This window comes from Falco naumanni, chromosome 4, assembly GCF_017639655.2.
Source record: "Falco naumanni isolate bFalNau1 chromosome 4, bFalNau1.pat, whole genome shotgun sequence".
In the NCBI taxonomy this organism is placed as follows: Eukaryota; Metazoa; Chordata; class Aves; order Falconiformes; family Falconidae; genus Falco; species Falco naumanni.
The window spans coordinates 28,458,061-28,478,649 of NC_054057.1; the positions used below are offsets into that span (position 1 = coordinate 28,458,061).

At 39.2% G+C, this 20,589-nt stretch overlaps 1 protein-coding gene across 1 annotated transcript in view; it reads right to left on the bottom strand.

Annotated features, from left to right (window-relative positions):
• Positions 1 to 20,215, bottom strand: part of STK17A (serine/threonine kinase 17a) — a 28,426-nt gene extending 8,211 nt beyond the window's left edge. Inside the window, exons 1-3 of the mRNA XM_040590901.1 lie at positions 19,877 to 20,215; positions 11,944 to 12,156; positions 4,671 to 4,815 (exon numbers count right to left, since the gene is read on the bottom strand). Of these exons, the coding sequence (XP_040446835.1) occupies positions 4,671 to 4,815; positions 11,944 to 12,156; positions 19,877 to 20,052 (534 nt within the window). The 5' untranslated portion in view covers positions 20,053 to 20,215. The remainder of the gene's footprint in view (positions 1 to 4,670; positions 4,816 to 11,943; positions 12,157 to 19,876) is intronic.
• Positions 20,216 to 20,589: the final 374 nt, after the last annotated feature.

The following is a 20,589-nucleotide window of genomic DNA, read 5'->3' on the forward strand; positions in this document are numbered from 1 at the left end:
TCTTTTGTTTTTCTTCTGCTATAATCCATCTAGGTTTGCCTAATGCTGATGAGCCCACAATGGCAAGAGAGATGCAGGCCAAAGGCTCTCCTGGTAGCCGTTCCGAAAAAGGCCTTTCACTCTTACCATCAAGCAGTAATGAAATGGCTGATGAAAGCTGTGAAATGGCAACATTGGAAAACCTCCCCCTCTACAGCAGTAAGGCTTAATCGTTCCGATTTAGAACCTATGTTGTGCACTGAAGAAAAACACACAAAAAAATCCTTGCCTAAACGGGCGATCTGAATGGATGCACTTTGCTGCAGGATTGGTATGTGCACAGAAGCCACATGGTGTGGCCACACGAGTCTAGCCACTGCCATAGTCAGCACAGGCAGGAATGGGTACTTTGGGAAAGAATATAGAAACAGGACAAAAAGTTGTATTTTCCAGGCATGCTGCCAAGAAGCAGAAATTTAGGTTTTAGGAATTTGATACGTTGGTTGTACCCGTATCATCATGTTAAGATTAACAGCACTGAAAAGCATAATTTATACATTGCAAATATTAACCAGTGTTACATTTTTTCACTCAAATTGGACTAAACTACCACCACACGAAGGCCATAGCTTTCTTGACACTACAAACGTCAGTGCAACGGCCAAACTAAGGCAATGCGTACAAAGATCTGGTCTCATTTGGAAATTTATTCTGCAAGTCACACAAATTGTTTGTTACAAGTGTACTTAATAATATAGGATACCCTTCAACCCTACCTTGCCAACAGGTTTTGGAATCATTATTCCAGCAGTTTCTACAAGGCTTTGGCCCTAATATTGCTCATATCTTTAGTTGGTTTTAAGAAGACTATGACTGAGGAACATAATAAAGCTCATGTTTTTAAACTAATCAATGCCTCACCTTAACCTGCAACATTAATGAAGTTAGGTATCTAATTTATAGTACTGCAAAAAAATCACATGCCTAGAAGAAAAGACAGGAATTATCCAAGGAATAATGGGCGGAAACAGGAAAAACTGGCTAGCTGGGATACCCTAGCTATATTGTTTGTAAAGATACTAAACTAGGCTGATCAGTCTGCCCTAAAACAAGTGAAAGGACTCCCGTATCTTTAAGAAATTGAAATGCAAGAACAGAGTTTGCTTGGGGGTCGTTTTTTTTCGGTCAGTGCAAGTGGGAAAAAAGCTACAGTCACTAAGAGAACAGACATGACAGATTGGTATCACACTATCCCCCAAAATATGCAATGCACGTCCTATACATTAAGAAGTTCTGCAGAACCTGGATACTCTATACCTGCCTATTAACAAACTGCTTTGCTCTAATTGCTGTAAAGGTTTGAACTCCAGATTAAACTGTTCTTTTGCCTTGAAAAAATGGTATTTTAATTTTCACTCTTTTCTTAAGTTTCCTGAGTGTTGCTTTAGAGAAGGAATACTACACTTCTATTACTAATACATATCTGTGCAATAAACATTCCACCTTAATCCACCTGTAAAGCTCAGTGGAGAATATCAATCTGTAATGTTCTTGTAACAGGCCGCTTCTTTTGCAATTGTGTTAGTTTGCTTTCAGAATATTGGTGTAAAATGACATCCAAAACAATTTTAATCAAATAATGGTTCTGCTAGTTGCCCTCACTGAGCACAGTATCTTGAAAATGATACAGAATAAGGGCAAAGCTGTCTGTTGGATCACCATACTATGAGACTGCTGCTTGTGGCAGTCATTCTCCCAGACCCCAGGGCCATGTAAGGATCTTTATCTACCTCTGCTGCAGACAACAGGCAGCTAGCCCTTCCTCAGCCCCCACACCTTTTAAAATTCTCTTCCATTCCCAACTACTTTAAGCTTTTACCAAACACCAATTCAAGATCAAGTTAAACAGCAAATGAAAACACAGGGAAAGGAGTCTTCCCTTACTCTGCAGCTTTCATACACCACTAAGTAGAGATGAAAGACTCCTGACTGCAATCTGCAAATTAAATAGCATCAACACAATACTGCCAAATGATACTTAATTTGCACTCAGTAGCATTATATTTGCTTTCTCCAAGTCAAAACTGGATTACATGACTGTAATGTGCTATTAAAACAAGCCATATTTCAACCAGCTTTCAGGAGAATCATGCTTTTGGAAAGAAATTATCAGGTGGCAACCTTGCTCACCCACATCAAAATACCCAATTTTTCCCACAGCGTTTAGTCTCACAGGAAAAATCTTGCATTTGTTAAGGGGGCAGACAGAAGTTAAGCAAGGTAGCTGTCAGTGTCATAGCTGTGGTCAATTAGGTTTATAAATAATCTACAACAAGGTGACAATCACATACTGGCAACCATTTTGACTTAAATTATTCTAGGCATAGAGCCGGACTTTTTTTGAAAATTGGATGGAACATACGAAAAACTGGATGGACCTTTCCAAAGGTATTGGTACCAGACAAATGAAAATGAAACCTTTAGACACCCAAAGGTGAAACTTTTGGTTAATAGCACAAGAAAAACATCTTAGCAAGAATTTGAAAGCTTTCTGATATTGGCAAACACCTTGCTTAACACAGCACACTTTGCAAATATCTTCCAAATGTCACCACAAAACCAAGTATCTAGTAAATTTCACTGTGTTGTGAGCCACTAGGTAAAGCAGCATGAGCCATACTACACAACAGAAGACTGTTTGAGGCCAATGGGTTAATAAACACACAGCCAAAACCAGCACCCAACTTCAATTTTTGAGTTCCTTGGAAAATGTGCCTTTTTATAGTCTGACAAGGCACGTGGGTCAATCAATCTTCTCAAGTCATGCGTTTTAATACTACAGTTCCCATCATCTTTATAAACATCAATAAACCAAAGACTTCCCTAAACCTTCTTTTGCAAAAGACCGATGGTCTTATATATCATGAAAGTAATCACACTGTAATCAGGACTCATTAAAATCCACTTTTCAAAAACACACTGCATTAATGTATAAACATATTAAACACTAGACAACTTGCTCTGCTAATTAACTTCTATATAAGCCAGCAAAGCAATGCTGAATCTTCCAGTCAGAACTGGATATGTTCAGTTTTATAACAAGTTTTCTGATCAGTTGGAAAGTTTCTAAGTAAGCTTTTTCTGAACTCTGAAAAAGGTACCTGTCCACAAGCTGTAATCAATAACCTGTCTACTGTTGCCTTTAAGTACTGCAGTCAAATAAAGTACAATGCATTTCTGATTACAGATAACCAGCTGATAGTGCTAAGGAACACTACAGCTTTAACTACGAACACATGTATAAATATATACTGTCCACAAAAAGACATGTATTGATTTTACACACTTTGCTTCAAGGAAATTCAATGGCCAACCACAGTACAGACACTGAGTATCCTCTGTAAGCATACTGGAATTTTAAGGAATTTAACTGCTCATTTTCGGTCCTTCTGAACACTTGTTCTCACATCACTTGCTAAAAATTTTCCATTATTTATTTTAGTTCAATTATTAACAGTCTATGTGTATGACTAAATCAATGGGCTACATAAAGTTTCAAAGGCTTCCACAGATAATTTGAATAAATGGTTGGAAAACCAGGCAGGTGACATATTTGTGTGCAAATATTACGCATCATCTGCTTTAGCTGATGCAAATGGTTCATGATGTGCTAATCTACTAAGTATGTACAGCTTGATATGGGAATCTACTGGTAGCTTTGTAATACTGCCAAAATGCAATTAAGTAGAAGTAAGGATCTCAGCAACAGAACAAACACGTAGCAGCTTACTGCGAGCGTAGTAAATATGGCAATTGGATACCTAAAAAGAATTGAAAATTTTAATGCAAATACGTTTTATACTGCATTGCTTAGTAATAATGTAGTTCAACCACAAAATGAGACAAAATTGCATCTTCCATATGAACATAAGGATGGAAGCTAAAGAAAAATAACTGCAGCTTGCTGCCAATGGAAGTGGTCAGTTTTCTGGATTCCTGTTACAACTCCCTTCTTAACCATGAGCAATACTCTGGATTTCATATGATAACAACTGTACTTTTCTCTTAAAAACTTTCTCTGGTAAGAAAAAAATAATTTACTCCAGTAAATCATGATAATTTATGATCAATAGGGTGTTGCCCGACTGGCAGTAAATGACAAACATTTAAATAAAGTTTTACAGTAATTTAAAAAACATACTGAAGTGTTATAAAATGTATTTAACACATTAATATACTGTTTACCAGTCCTGTATGAACATTACAATCTGAAACATTACACTTTATACTACCAGTGGCTCCTTCCATCCCTCTGCTTCATTAAACGTCAAGACAGTACAAAACCCAAACCTAATTCCATATAATACCCAGACATTTTTAATGCACTTTAAAAATGAATCAGGTCTTACCCCAAAGCACTCAGTCGCACTTTAAGGTGTGATGCAAAATCACTTCTGAATTAATTAAATTTCTTTTAATCAAATGACATTTATATTTGACATAATCAAAGAAACTCCCCCAAAAGGCTTGCAACCCTGGTGCCTACTGCATCACAAAGGGTGAATTTTATTGTTTGAGGAGCATCTAGGTAAAAATTGTATTATTTATAAATAAGCATTACTATGACATACAACCAAAAATAAAGTCAGCAGATATGAATAAAAATAATAATAATACAGCAACAATCTTACCTTTAAGTCAAGATGAACCACATTGTTTCTGTGCAAGAATGAAACTCCTTCCAAGATCTGCTTCATAAGCCGTTTAATATCTTTCTCTTTGAAGGCTTCCTCTCTTTCAGCCACACACTGGTCAAAGATTTCACCTCCAGCAGCACTATGGAACAATATGAATTTTATTATTTTGAAGACCAAGTTTAGCACCCATTTTGTTCTACTTGCCCTATTTCATTCAGCGTAAGCAAGATCAGCAGGTGGTAGCATCCAATAGCGGTATTTTCAGTCACTAAACATTTGGTAAGCTTTTACAGCCTAGGAAGACTTCTCTGCAGCGTAGCAGCTTTGGAGAGAAGCAAAGATCTTAGTCATTTAGCTTAGAGAATATGAATAGTACAGAAATTTTGGGGACTGTTTTGGAAACACTACTGACATTGCTTTAAGATGAATGCCACATTTGTTTAAGGGCTGTGCTTACATGAAAGACATGCCTTTTGCCATTCCTATGAAATTATATGGAAATTTGGCCAAGGTAAGTCTTTGTAAACACAAAGCAAAACAGCTCCGCCCCCAACCCTCCTCAAAACACTTTGCATACACTCAAAAGACTAAATGTAAAGCCTATAATTGATTTTTTTTTTGTGAAGTCTCTAGTATGCAGGGATGCATTAATTTTCTAAATGGTTTTCATCAAAAAATGGTCTTGAAAATTTTAGCCCTCAACTTGCTTCCTTATAGTTTGTTTACATGTTAAAAAAATAACAAAGTAGCAAAAAATATAAAAATAGAGATGAATTAATGTTTTTAGTACTCTGAAGGCATTTGTAGTACTTTCTCTGTATAGCAATGACTCCAGAGAACTAAAATAGGTTTAAAACATAATCAGGTAGCATCAAAAATAAAATAAGCAGAGCAGAAGCTCCATCTTAAAACAAGAATGGACATAAGAACATTAGCATGGGGCCATTTTGCATATGGATTGTTGAATTACCACTGTGAAATCAACATATACATGCTTGTTCTGAATGAAATTCTATAATCATCCCTTAGTGAAAGCTGGTGAAATCCATGAGGATAGCATCTTCTTCAGTTACCCCAAGCTGGGACATGCCAAACATGACTTTGCACAAGTGTTAATCTTTATTGATGTATAGCCATTTACTCTGCCTTGGCTTGCTCTTTTCTAATAAATTATATTACCTAGGCAATCCAGAAGACAGAGACATATTCAATACTAACATAGCAGCAAATGACAGTTCTGCAAAAATGGTGCATTTTGATAATGTACCCACAGAAAAAAACACCTACATATACTCAAATTTTCATTTTGTCTATATCGAAATTGCTGCTACAGTCCTAGTACCTTAAAATGCTTCAATTATAAAAAAGGTTTTTTGCCTTCCCAGATATTACTGTTATTTAAAATTCTCCCTGCAAATTGTCTTACAAGAAAAAAGAATTTAAGCAGGCTACATCTTAAATTTTTTTGAAAGTGTTTTATGTTTATGTTCTATATGCTGGTTAACTGGCACAGCAGTACAATTTGATTTATTAAACTAAGATATTCTCTTTAAAAAAGAAAATTCCTTTAAATAATTCTTTACTTTGTATCAAAGATGATAGAGCTCAAGAATAAAATGAGCTTTTCAAAGGAGCATTACTACTTTAATTCCTCTAGAAAAATTGCATGTGCCTGACACCATCACATCTTTCTTCAGCATTGAATTTCTTTAAATTCAAGAAAAATGTTAGTAATATTTCAGCTTTGAACAGGATTCAGATATTAATGACATTTGAAAAATGGACATGGGCCAGTGTATTTTAATATTCTAAACCAAATTTCTTTAAAAAGCAACATCAATTGGATCTTCAAAATAGGGACAGAAAAACATATACTGTAGTCAATAAATTAAACTTTCTGCTTTAAGAATGTCATTATACATTACTTGGAAGAATGATTTAATTCCTTGTAGCAGTGAATTATAATGCACATACAGCGATAAGATCTACTACCAAAATTACTAACACACTGTATTTGCAACAACCCTGGGATTTTGCTGGTATAGGTCTACCACTGAAAATAAGCAAACCAATACTGCTATTTAATTTTGTGAAATAGGATTTATACCCCAGACCTACTGTTCTGGGTAAGGGATCATACTTTATTTTTAATAGACCCAACTGAAAAAAATAAAATCAGCAAAGGGGGTCCTGTTTGCTATATGGTAGATATCTCTTACAATGAAGTTACACTAATAAACAAATTAAGATTGAAGTAGGCACCAAGCTAAAATGTAAACTACCTAGAATTTTAATACTGCACTTAAAGAACTCTGAATTAAATGTGTTAAAAGTCAAGGCAACAAAAGTTGAAGCAGACAATGTCCATCACAGAAATCAAGAGACAGCACTACCATATGAGAGTAGAAAACCCTCGATCCAGAGAACTTATTTTTTTTAAAGAAAGGTATTTAAGTACTTCCCAGTACTTCTGAAGATGTTTAGGTTCATCAGCATTTTTAAGAGTGAAACAAGCAAATGCAGCCCTTACACATGCACACCCACTTCATGACTTATGAAATATAGCCCTTCCCAGCTATCACAGACAAATTCTTACCTTTACAAAACAGTTTCATATGGAAAGGTGGTTTCACATACAATGTTTTGTTTTTTGATCAACTTTGCTCTATAGGATGCATAGAACAATTTCTTCCACACAATTCATCCTACCCCAAAAATACCACATTCAAACAAGTAATGAGCAACCCTTTATAAGAACACAGGGAAATTTGTTACTGCAAGATCATTTCATGTATTGTTGCCAGGGAGTGAGCTTAACTGATTCCCTAAAAGCAAAACAGAACACTACCTGTGAGCCAACCCAGTCACATGTGGTTGGAAGTACAATGTCAAAGTGAACTCCAAAAAGATTCTCCTGCACACCTACGCCAAATTTTGCCAAGCTCCTTAACAACACTTTCAACTCTTATTTTGTATTCCCTAGCTATAGTTCAGGGGGAAAAAAAAAACCCCAACTAATGAAGACACAGAAGGGATTAGAATACCTGCTAGGAAAGTATTACGGGCATGTCATTGCTATGATTTCTATATATATGCAGACCAGGAGTTCTCTGGTGTTTATAACATTTGCCTATTTTGCCTTTAAGAACGCATCTTCCATTAAGCTGTAGCTTTTCTAACGGTTGTTAGGAAATAACTTTGCCAACCACTGGGCACCCCTACCCAACTCCACAGAAAATGTTCCTAGGGGACAAAAAAAAAATAAAATTGTCCTTAAGACATGAAAGTAGTTATGAAAACAAGCCATCTTAAACCAGGGGGGCGGGGGAAAAGGATAAGGAAATATTTAAGAGCACAAGAGTTTTAAAATCCAGTGTTACTTAGAATGCCTTATTTCTCTGGTACACGCTCCCTTAGTGTACAAAAAAAAAAGCAAGACATAAGAATTCTTTCCAAACTTGACAGTTCTGGCAACCAGAATTACTTAGCTATTTTGATTTGTTTATGAAAGTACTGTTGTGCCATTAACTTCTCTATAGTTTCAAGTGAAAAGCACACTAACGTTTTATTACTCTTGATCAGCATAAATGGACCATTCCACAATCTGGAGCATTACACTTCGTTAAAATTATGTTGTCTTTAAATTCAACGGAAACTGCTTATCTTCCTGGAAACATATCTTAACAATGCACTGTATGGAATTCAGCATCCTACTTCTTTCAAGTGCACTTCCAATACTAACACAGTCACTTAGCATATAATTAGAAAAAGACTGAACAAATCTATTTCAGTGCATCTGAAAAAACTAAACATTACCCCAGCTTTAATGGATTAGACATTAAGACAGTCTTCTGAAAGACTCAGAAGTACAAATCCTTAGAATACAGACATATAGACAACAAGTTCTAGAATATACTTGATTTCAAATGCTGAGCGAGACCATATATAGTCTACAAGGGCCAAAATTGTTCTTCCTGAACTTTATGCTCTGTCAAAAGCCTTTCTTGAAAGGGTTGTATTTGGAAGATAAAAGGAAATTAATTTGCTTTCTGTACACAAAGCTTATATTACAAGAAGATCACACCAAGGTGGTTGTGACACTATCGCCAAAGATTCACATTCACTACAGCTGACAGTCATACCCCCCCTTCCTTGGCTAGGCATACCATTAGACAGTAAGCAAACAAGTGAATTTACTGAGAATTTTTCCGGTGTAAGGCTATCATAACATACCAATGTCCCCAAAGCCTGAGAAAACTGTAAATCCCTATCTGATGAGGGGACAGAGGGGAAGAGAAGCATCCAAATGTATTAAGTTGTAGATACTGTTCTTTTAAGTTCTTGGATCTCAGACAAATGTGGTTGGGTTTTTTGGGTTTTTTTTGGTTGTTTTTTCTTTTTTTTTTCCTTTTTTCCCTTAACCTTTCCAATCAGACAGCCCAAGAACTCAATGAAACACAAGAACTAATATCATTTGAGATGTTTTCCCCTAGTTTTTGAGATTTGAGACTGCCATCTAAAATAACTTTGCTAATAGACAAGATGCAAATATTGTAGCAGCAGTTATTCCCGATTACAGTTTTTTTGCTTACAGTTCTCTGTTGAATCCCATGCCAAATGAAATAGTTTCCTTCCAGCAGACTCCTACTTTAACCAGTCACACCTCCAGTAAGTAGGACTAAGTAATGTCCAATACAAGTAGTAATATTATCCAGCCCCAAATAACTGTAGGTGAAAAAAGCACTGCATCCAGCATACCAAATAAAACCCAACACTGTCTTCAAAATGATAAAGACTTTTTTTTTTTTCTTTTTTTAAAGGAAGTGTAACAAGAGTTTACTACTTACACAAGACCCCGGCAGGTGATTATTCAGTTCAGAAGCTCTTCACAAAAAAATACTTAGCAGCTAAGATTTTGAAGTTACACATACAGGTTTCTGTGATATCTGAACCATTAATGACCCACTAATGTAAACTATCCCTTCCATAGATGCGTAATATATGGTGATGAATACTTACAAAACCCACCAGTTCTTAAGCATGAGGTGCTCTGTTGCTCTTTCTTTCAAAAGAAATTGGAAAAAGCCAGGTAGGTTGCGTGCAAGTATTGAGACCCAAAGTTACCAAATTTGCTTTTTTCCTGTTACATCTGATGCATCAGGTTTCCTAGACACTCTTGACTTTTTTCAGTGAAAGCCTGGTTTTCTTTTTCAATTGTTCCATTTTCACTGAAATCTAGAAACATGACTAAATGTGACTGACCCACTGATTAATTTCAGGCTTTACATACTACCCCGTCAGACTTGCCCCCTCAACCCCTACTTAAAGCCTCTGTATGAGGTCTTGGCAACAACAAACAGAAGTCAGAGACTGCTGTCAGGGTGGATGCAGCCATCACTTTGCTATACTATACTGAAGCCAACACTGTAATGGCTCATTGCTTCCCATTGCTCAGCACTTAGTAACAACAGCGGCCGATTTTGCTTTCTGTCAAAAATTGATACTGCTCGAAAGACAACCCTTCATGTAACATTAATATTTCTCTTCATGAAGGCAAAGCACTAGGTGTCCCCTTCACCCCTTGTAACAGATTCAACATCAAGACAAGAAGCTTGAAAACCATAGCAGATAAAGTCAGTGGCCAACAATTAGGTATTGTTTTTCTCCTTCCCAAGATAAAGATCTGCCACACAGACCGTCAAGCTTAATAGAAACTGAAATGCCCTAGAGAAGCTTGCAGTCTAGATATGTTCTTTCATCCTCTGCATATAGAATGTCAGAAATTTACTAATATTCATACCTGTTTTGTTGCAACATGTCTCTGGAACATGCTGACATTAAAGCAGCATCCAGACACGTTTGCTGAAGTCAGGGAAAGACTGTTTTTGTAATCTACAAGTCTAACACACAGCTATTTATCTGGAGCAAGGTATGACTGTTTGATGCATATAAAAACAATAACGTTGTTAATTACTTAACAACCTAGTTAATACTTTGGATTAAAATGTTTTGCAATTGGAAGATAATTGAGTTTTAAAAGAAAACTAGCAATTTTACATTAAAATGATCACAAAACCCATTGCTCATACCAAACTTTGGATTTCACCACTCCTGTAGCCCTATGGGATCCAGAAATCTAAACTGTATTGTAGTTAAGTTTGTGCTGCTAGTGTTTAAAGCATGTATTTACAAGTCTCCAGTAACAGCAGTTAAAATCCAGAAGCTGTCACACCTTCACAGTATAACAGATACTTGAATATTTCATAAACCATGGATTCCATAAGGGCACAATCATGTTTACAAAAAAATGTATTCTAGAAGGAAGTTTGCCTTAGCAGACAGTGTCTCATTCCATTTCACTGAGCTTTAAAAACAGTTTTTTTGATTTCTAAACAAGATCAGATTGGGACACATGATTTCTCACCATTTCTTTTTGTTACCAAAAGCAAGGTACAAACTAGATTTATGTTAGCAGACAGGTTAAGTCAATTCTGAACTACTGAGCTTCACTTTTCCCCTCCTAATTATTTTAAATCCATACAGCTAAAACAGGATCTTAACAGAGTTCAACATCAACAAGCATTTGTCTGCCTCTTGGAACCTAGATGTCAAATATCTAAGTCACTAGTGTATTAGATGAACAGTCACAACAGCTGCAGAAATGCCTGTCTGGACAAACTCAACTGGGGAAACCCACACAGACAAATGTAGAGTCACAAGTTAAACGTCATTTGAAAAACTATTCTAGGTCTGAATCCCCCTACTTTTTCTTCCCCAAAAAGATAATGATTTAGAGGGTTTTTCATTGCAGGTCATAGGGGTTTTGATAGTTTCTTTTTAACAAAAACATTACTTTTTCATAACTGGTAAAACACCCCCAGATTTCACCCTATCTTTGTCACCGTCAATGAAATAAGCAGTGAGTATCTGTTCAAAAACTGAAGTTTATTTCCTCTTCCTCTTTTACAAGTAGGGAGTGTACACAGTCCATATTTCACTAAAATTTTTTTAGCTACATAAATTAGAGTTCAGTTTTGAAAGATAATACATAATTGGAGAAATTTATTATAACCTGCAGTAGTTAAAAGACTGCATGTAACTTCTTATAATACTGCTTTTCTTAGCAATTCTTTTTGAACTCAAGCAAGTCTAACAGGAAAGCAATAAAATCTTTTCACACTATTCATATTGATACACAGTATTTTTACATTATTAGTTTTAAGCGAATATTGCACAAGGTTATTCAGGAATTATTACTACTACTTACTATTCCAGGACTAGAATCATCTCTGTTGCAGTTTCATAAACTTCGTGCAAGTTAATGACCCAAAGGTTGCATTGTGCCAGCTCAAGGACTGCAATTTCGTGGATTATTTCCATCCGGCAGTCTTGGCCCTTTCTTCTTTTTCTCATGAATTTTGCTGCAAACTCTTTTTCAGTGTCTTTCTGGATACACTTCTTCACCACTGCAAATTTTCCTCTGAAATTAAAGAATTTAAAAATAGAATTAAGTCCCTTAGTGACAACTTTAGTATTGCCCTTATGAATTAACATTTCAGGAAACGAACTAAATCACTATTAATGGATACATTTAAAATATGTTCTAAATTTAGAAAGATGCCTTGCTGAGTGATAATCCCTACACTTAAAAGAACAGCACAGTTCAATATAATTTAAACTGTGTGAAAAAGGAATAAAATGCTATCAATTGAAAGAACCTGGATTTCAAAAATATATAATAAACAAGCTGTGCCAGTTTGCAAGATTAAGGTATCCTCAAACCTCTCATTAAAAAGGCTGGCAAAAACAAAGCGTACAAATAGACAATTTATGACTATGACTAACTTTCTATGACTACATCACAATAACCCAGTTACTGTTTTCCAAAGTATCCCACCAGATTTAAGGCAACAACAACCAGCACTATTAGTCAATAACTGCTGAAAATCCTGCGCCATTTGCCATGCAATAGCCAGACTCTGCTGTGTATTTTCACCATTACATGTCTCAAATGATAATAGCCAAAGTTTTCTGACTGTTTAACAGTTCTCAAAATCTCTTACTCTTTGTCTCACTATATAAGCAAGGAACTTGGATGATTTTAAAAATAATTAAACAGCTTGACCAACATAAAGCTTCCTAACACACTTTTTGTGACAATGATGCTGTGAATACAAATGCACGCTGAGCAGAATTGAGCATTGTGCTTAACCCACGTTAATGAGCATCATTTCTGACAAAATGCACAACTGATGAGTTACACCAAGCCAGCAGCCTGGCTAAAACCACACTGCAGTGCTTACGTCAGAAGACTTCCCCCCACAGCATTTTGGACTGAAGTGTCTGCTCTAAACTTCCTTGCAAGAGTCCACACCACCTGCTCCACTCGGCTCCAGTCATACAGTACTGACTTTTAGACTGAAAAGGTTTATAATATCTGTCACCTAATGCAATGACCAATTCTCATGCTTTGAAGTACAGCAATCTTTTTTTAGTTCTTATCATACAGGTACAAAGTTCATCAAAACTATCTTTTTTATTTACATGTAAAAATTTTCTTATAAAGCTGCAGGAGTAGCTTGGAGATCTTTATTTTGATTCTTAACTTATTATGGGGTTGCCCAAACCAAAACAAAAGTCCTCATCTGGTTTGGAATACAATTACATGGGTTTTGCCTCTCCTATCTACAAGCTGAAGTTCCCAGAATTAACTAATTCGGCTCATGCCATTTCTCACTCTCACAGCTCCAAACCTATTGGCAGACTGCTATCCATGAAATGTAACTGCTGAAAGAAGTTCTAGCCAGCTCGCTTTTAACAGGCATTTGTTTGAAAATTACCCAGTCTAAATGAATTAAGTCAAATAAGCACCCACAAAGCGGGTATTTGCTAGGCAATCTCGCTTAAAATAATTGGACTTGTAACCACTGATACAGCCACAGCTGTTCCTCTAGGAATCGTATTTTGCACAAGCACACATTATCTACAGCACAGCATGTGTTAAGACTAAATCGGAGCACAGCCTATATGTCTATGAAGGCAGACAAACAGAATATGCTTTCAATGTCTTGAATCCATTTTTTTGCGAGAATCATTGAATGGTTTGGGTTGGAAGGGACCTTAAAGATCAACTATTTCCAAGCCCCTGCCATGGGCAGGGACAACACTTCCAGGTATGGGGCATCCACAGCTTCTCTGGGGAACCCGTTCCACCATCAAAAGTTCTTAACTACTAATATACACATTAGGACAAATTATAGTTTTGCAAATACATGAAAATAACATTACACGATTTTGTAGCACTGAGAAGGTGTTGTCAAAAGATCACTATGAAATGTGGTAATTGATACAGAGCTACCACAGCACACCACAGGAGGAATAAGACACCTAAAAGGTTAACAACCTGCTAGGCACCTGGTACTCATCTATCAAAAACTGTGTTTGAAGATATAATGTGTGTAGCAGAGACAGCTCATCAGGAAGCATGGGAACACGCTAATAACACTCCTGATCCTCAAAATATTGCAAGGACAGTGTTTCTTTTAGGTAGATTACTAGCAAGCTTATGACATTAGTGTTGCAGATACAAGGATAAACATCCCTCCAGTATTACAATCCTAACCACAACAGAGAGTAACCCTCATTGTGCAGCCAGTGAAAAGGATTAAGTTATTCCAATCGAAGACATGCATCTGTATGACTTGTGTACAATATAAAGCTCTGCATTTATGAAAAGTATTCAAATCCTTGCTGAAGGTTCTAGCACCAAAACCAAAAACAGCAGAAGAAAAAGACCTAGCATCTATGCTGATAAGAAAAAGCTTAACAGATAAAAATAAACCAAGAAACTTACAGAAAAGCCCTTTAACAGCAAGTTATTTTAATACCTGGTAGATACTAAGCCTTTATACCAAAAATCTAGACCCTGGGGTTCAGCCTTTTTCTGTTTTCCTTAAACAGTCTCTGTCAAGCACAGTTTCCTTCCGCTTGAATGTCACCTTAGCACAGAGTCAAAAGGTTTTAATTCTAGCACCAGTGAAGGACCTAAAGAAAGCAGTTTAGGAAAGTTTGAAATCTGTATAATACAGCTTTCAAGAAGCGCTGGGTCATTTTGAATTATACACAAAAATCTATCTGGAAGCAAGTTAATTAGCCTAATGAGTACCAATGTTCCCAATTCATTGTACATTAGTCACTATGGAAATAAAACTATTCACGGGGCAGCAAGAAACAGCAAGAGCCACCACTGTGTGTGGCCACGCATGTCCTGTTTAGCTGAGCTGGCCAGAAGCCTGATAGGTGACGTAACTAAAAGGACAGGTTACATGGGAGTTCAGCCGGCTGACAAATACTAATTCTTAGTTGTTTAAGACCAAGAATCCTGCCCAGATTCTTTATGGTTATACCTATAATTAGAGCTATTATAAGCACTGCTTGTTAGAACTCATTTTCTCTATATAATCCCCCAAAAGATCAGACTTGACAAACCTTATGTTTATTACTAGTAGAGCTAATTACTGTGCAACAATCCAGATTCACATCTAAGAATTTCAGAGCTAAGATCCAAAGATACCATCCACTGTATAGTTAAGCCAAAAGACAAATTTGTAAAGAATTTCTTTTTGATAGAGACAGAATAGTACATAAGGCAGACATAAAAAACCTTTCCTATGAAGTATGCACTTTGCTTTTCAGAACTCCTTATAAACCAAATATCTATTAAATAGTGAACATAGTATTAATCAGAGCATTGCTAGTTTAGCTGTACTGAGAAGAGCTAGGAGTGAGGACACTGTGTTGAAGGAGGAGCAGTTTTGAGAGGAAAAACTTAATGCGTATTTCCAAAATTGAAAACTAACTACCAGTCACCCCAACACAAAGAAAAATGCTTTGAAGGGAGACGTGAATAGGAAACTAGAAGTAGTTCTCAGTCCTCACAAGAGTCTCATTCAAGAATTATGATTTAAGATAAATCATATCTGATTACAAAGCAGCTCAATGTCATCTTTTCAGGTTGCCAACAGAATTAGCATTGTTTCATCTGGCATACATTATGGCTTAAAGGAAAAGCCTCAAATCACAAATCAAATGTCAAATCAGATAAGCAGGAGCCTTTATGTCACACCAGTTAATTTTGGTTGTCATAAGCTCAGAAGAACAGAGAACTAACCTTACATTAATGATCATTTATAAAGTGACCTATAAAACAGTGTCACTATAACAAATGCAGGAATAATAGCTATTCCTGTGAGGATATTTACTTTTTATAAGGTACAGGAAACTTTTCTGGGATCCACAAAACTATATGCAATTTATTACATAACTTATATAATTTTTTTTTCTAAAGTATGGGGATTTTCTCTACAATTTTTGATTTCCACAACAAGGTCTGGGGATTCCATTTCTGATGTTCATGAATAATGTATTCACATAATTTTTTTCTCAAAGGGTGGAAACACCTGCGTACAATTTTTCATTTTCACCTCTTTTCCACTTTTATTTAGTTCTACAACTGTTTTACCCTAGCTGTGGTACTGCAGAGAGCAGCTGAGGACATAGGTGTGACAGCATATGCATTCTTACTGATGCACAAATTTGTACAAGTGTCATGTACCACTAAGGTGCATGTTACTGAAAGCTACCCAAGAAAATCAAGCTCATGCCAGAGTTGGGGGAGGGGGGCAGGGGGGAATTTAGAGCAATCCTTTAAGGTGACTGTTACTTTCCAGTGAGAAGAAAGGCCAGTCATTTATGCCTTCCTGCAAGCGAGCTCTAGAATCAGGAGTATTATTTTCTGTACACAAATGATGTACAGAGGTTGTTTTATATTAAAAAAGTGCAATACTCTATCAATGAGCTGAAGAGATTTAACTACTAGCCTAGTGGTATTTTGTGTGCAATCAGTCAGGAGTTTTTTGTTGAGGAAAAGAGCAAAGCAACTAAATACAATTACACTAGACTCTTTTAAAGAAGCTCCAGGTAATATAAAATACATTGCTCCCCATTTTACAGTACAGTTACGGCTTAAGTGCAAATAGTCAGGGGAAGAAGAGTTAGCATCTTGTCCTCTGCAAAGGTTACGCTACTTCAAACTAACCTAACTCCAAGCTAGCACTGTCTAGACACTGAAGGCTGAGCAAGCTGATGAGCAGTGGCACCCTCAAAACATCTATCAGAGGTGAGTTTGAGTTTAAACAACACAGTGATGAAGATCTGTGTGAGGATATTCTGATTTTGGGACAGTAAAATTAATAAGGCTGTGAAGACTGGCCCAAAATTTCATTTATTAGACCATTTAATTTAAAACCCCTACCATTTCCATGTCATTTGAAGCAACTTAAAATAATTTCCTTTCCAGAGTAGCCATTACAACCAAGTTTTGGGCACTTTTCCTAAATTAACCTGTTTTTCCTAGCAGCTGTATTTCCATAGACTTACAAATGCCTGTTCAACCATACTGAATAAGGCAGCAGCCTTTTGAAGCACATAAGCTGTACATTCTCAAAGCAGTTTTTTCCCCCATGAGAACTGACGAAGCCCGATTTCCTATGGGTTTGCACCCAAGTCCCTCCAGTGACATTGCCCATCTGCGACTGTCAGCAACGCTTCCCCCAGGACTTTCACTCCCTAACATGCCATGAGGGGCAGCAGCCTCGGTAGGTACCTCCCTTTCCTGAATTGCTATGACTACAAAGCCTTAATTAATATTTTCCATCTTCCCCCTTCTTCCCACCTCCTCTACATATAGGTGACAAGGGAACAGAAGACCGAGGCCCCAGGTGCCACGGCGAGTTCAACATACATGTGCTGACTGACTGGACTGGAGGCCAAAGAGCACAGGAACCCGCTGAGCTCATGCAGCAGCCCTGCTCTCAGCAAGGGTGCTACAGCTACTTTCTTTTCTCTCCCCGCTGTCAGTTTTAAACACAATTCATGTAAGCGTTGTTATTCTCAAAACCTCTATCCTTAATTCTGGGAAATGGGATGGAGGGATGAATACAGAGCATACAAACATTTTTTGTGAGCAAATCCAGCTACCAAATTAGAATTAAAATAGAATGTTGTATGCACAAGGAGTGCTTTTCATATGAGTCAAAAACTTGTCACACCTGGGTGCTAATTTGTGCAAGTCCTTTGTAAAGATAAACTCTAGCCACAAGCAGAGACTTACACATTTTATGAACACATAAAAGTGAAATATGCTATGCATACATTATCAATAAAACAGAGACAGTTACAAGCAGCAGAGAGACTTTCCATTTACCACCTATGCTTTGTTTACAATGAGGTAGCAAGAAACTGTCTTCAATGGGAGTATTTGAGCTGAAGTATCCACTTTTTTAATCAAAATGTAGTAAAAAAGCATTCAAAATTGCTGAATAAAAACCAAAGCACATACATTAAATTGTATAGATTTCTATATTCTAAGAGAGAAGACAGTGAAAAATTTGTGAATTGAGGAGAGGAAAAGGTAGCCTGAACCAAAATATGTGCAACTGTTGCATTAAACCAAGGCAAACAGAACAGCCACTTAATTAATTTTAACACATCTACAGGTGCAAAATCACAACCTTCATGTGAAGGTCATTTTTGAGTGTAGTTTTGTTCAAAAACGACTCCACACAAAAACTCATGCTGAGATTTACTTGTTCCAGCTGCAGACTTGCTGCTGTACTTAGCTCTTGTTCACGGTGCAAAGCTAATCGTTTCAGTTGTACTTTGGTGTGTCAGAAGGAACTTTCATCTGATCTATTTTCCAATTAGGCCAATTAATATCACCCAGCTCTAAAAGGTCTCGCTCCATGGCAGAACTACAGATTTTTTTCTGAAAAGTCATCTGATCTTCAAATGAAAACACCAGAGCAGCACTGGTACCAGGACAACCAGCACAGGTGTAGCTGCTCCTGCACCTTTTCTTGACCACTGCTTAGAATTTAGGCTGGTTTGTAGCCTGCATTTAGTTAGCTTCAGTTTCTGTGCCATGGACATTGTGGTAACACCATGCTAAAAGACCCCCAACTTTCTCACTTTATGGGACATTTCTTCTATCTGCTTCCCACATGAATGCTTTTGGCCACTATGTTTAAACAGGTTTCATTCTGTTAGTACATCAGAGTTAGCAAGTGAGCATGAAGCTGACTCCTAGGCAACCTAAAAAATTGTTGGGAGCTATTTACAGCAGCTACATTTGCTTTGAAACTCCTTTTTAGCTCCAAACGGGTTGCTTTTACTGCTGTGTAAACCAAACTACGCAGCCAGCTAGCATAACTTGCAAAAGAACATAAAATAAAGAGCGTACCTTGCCATATATACTGTGGTAATTAACCTAAGCTTTTTTTTTGTTTGAATACTCTTTAAAGCAGATATGACTGTGAGTTGGAATACTGTCATTCTTTTTATACAAAGTGACAGAATTTCAGACAAAAATATTGGTTTAGGTGCTGAAATTCCATGTAAGTAGTTCCTGAGATGCAAAAACCTTATAACAATGAGACTTTCTGCCTCCAACCTTGCTTGCGATTGGCCAGGTGTTGATATTATACACTGATTAAACCTCACCTGTGGAATCACTTATAACAGCAAGTTTTTTAACCAGCTTTTCAATTCTTTGAAGAGTCCCACCATTACATTATTCCCAAGCATATGCTACCAGTCTCCTCTAGACGTGTTTTTCCTCTCCATATCACAGCTTAGAAAGCTCAAGGAAAAAAAAAAATCTGAAAAGGGAAGCTTTTGGGAAGCTAGAGCAGTGCGACTCCACACCGGCTCCCCGGGAGAGCGGCGCCCTGCCAGGCAGCCCCCAGGGCGGGGGACGCCTTGCTCGGCAGGAGGGGCCGCAGCCGGGGCACGGCGCGCTGCCCGCGGCCCCCAGCGCCCGGCCAAGGCTGCCGCTAACCGCGGCTCCAAGCACCGACGGGGCAGCGACCCCCGCTCCCCTCCCCTTCCGCGACCACCTCGTCCCGCCCAAGCGGGGCAGCAGGTGACAACGCCGCGGCGGCCGCCGCTCACGGGGCAGCGGGAGAGGAGAGGCGGCGCAGGGGGAAGGCACCGGCTCCCCGCGGGCACACGCTCCGCACCCGCCGCTTCGGGCGAGTCGAGCCGGCGGGGGGACCGAGGGACACACAACGGGCCGGGGCGCCCGGGGACACCCCTCCAGCGCCGGCCGCCCCCCTCCCTCACAGCGCCCGCAGCGCGCCCACCTGCCGAGCTCCCTGCCGGGGCTGAGGCTGTACCGCTCCTGGAAGGGCTCGGTGCGGATAGGCGTGCGGATCTCCGTCAGGAAGCCGCCTCGCCGCCGGCCTCGCCCGGGAGCGGGCTGAGGTGACGGCCGGTCACCGCGGGAGCGGCTGGGCGGCGGCTTCTCCTCGGGGCTCATGGCGCGGGGCTTCTCGCTCTCGGCGGGAGGGACGCCCTCCTGCCCCCCGCTCCCGCCCTGCCTCTCGCCGGGCCGGGCTCCCCTCGGGCTCCGCGGGGAACTGGCAGCCGCGGCTCGAGGAGCGCGGCGGGCAGCACGAGGCGGGCGGCGCGGGGAGGGGGAGGGGACGGGCACGGCGCCCCGCCCCCTGTAACGCCTCACCTGGGCGGTGGCGAGGGGCGGGGCGGCGCGCGGCGCCGCGGGACGGTTGGGCGGCGCCACCTGCCGGCGGCCGCCGGGAGCAGGGCGGGATATGGGGGGGCAGGCGGGCGAGCCCTCCCGCAAAGTGACCGGGTGTCAGTATTAACAATAATTAACAGCGAAGGGGGTGGGGGCGCCGGCGTGACGCGCTGTGGCTGGCGAGGCACCACCGTCCCCTCCTGTCGTCCTGCCGGTGCCGCCCAGGCGCTCCCCGCGCCGGTGTCCTGGGGGCGCCGCGGGCCGGAGGCGCGAAGCCTGAGGAGAAGCGGCGGAGCCGGCCGTGGGGGCGGGCCTTGC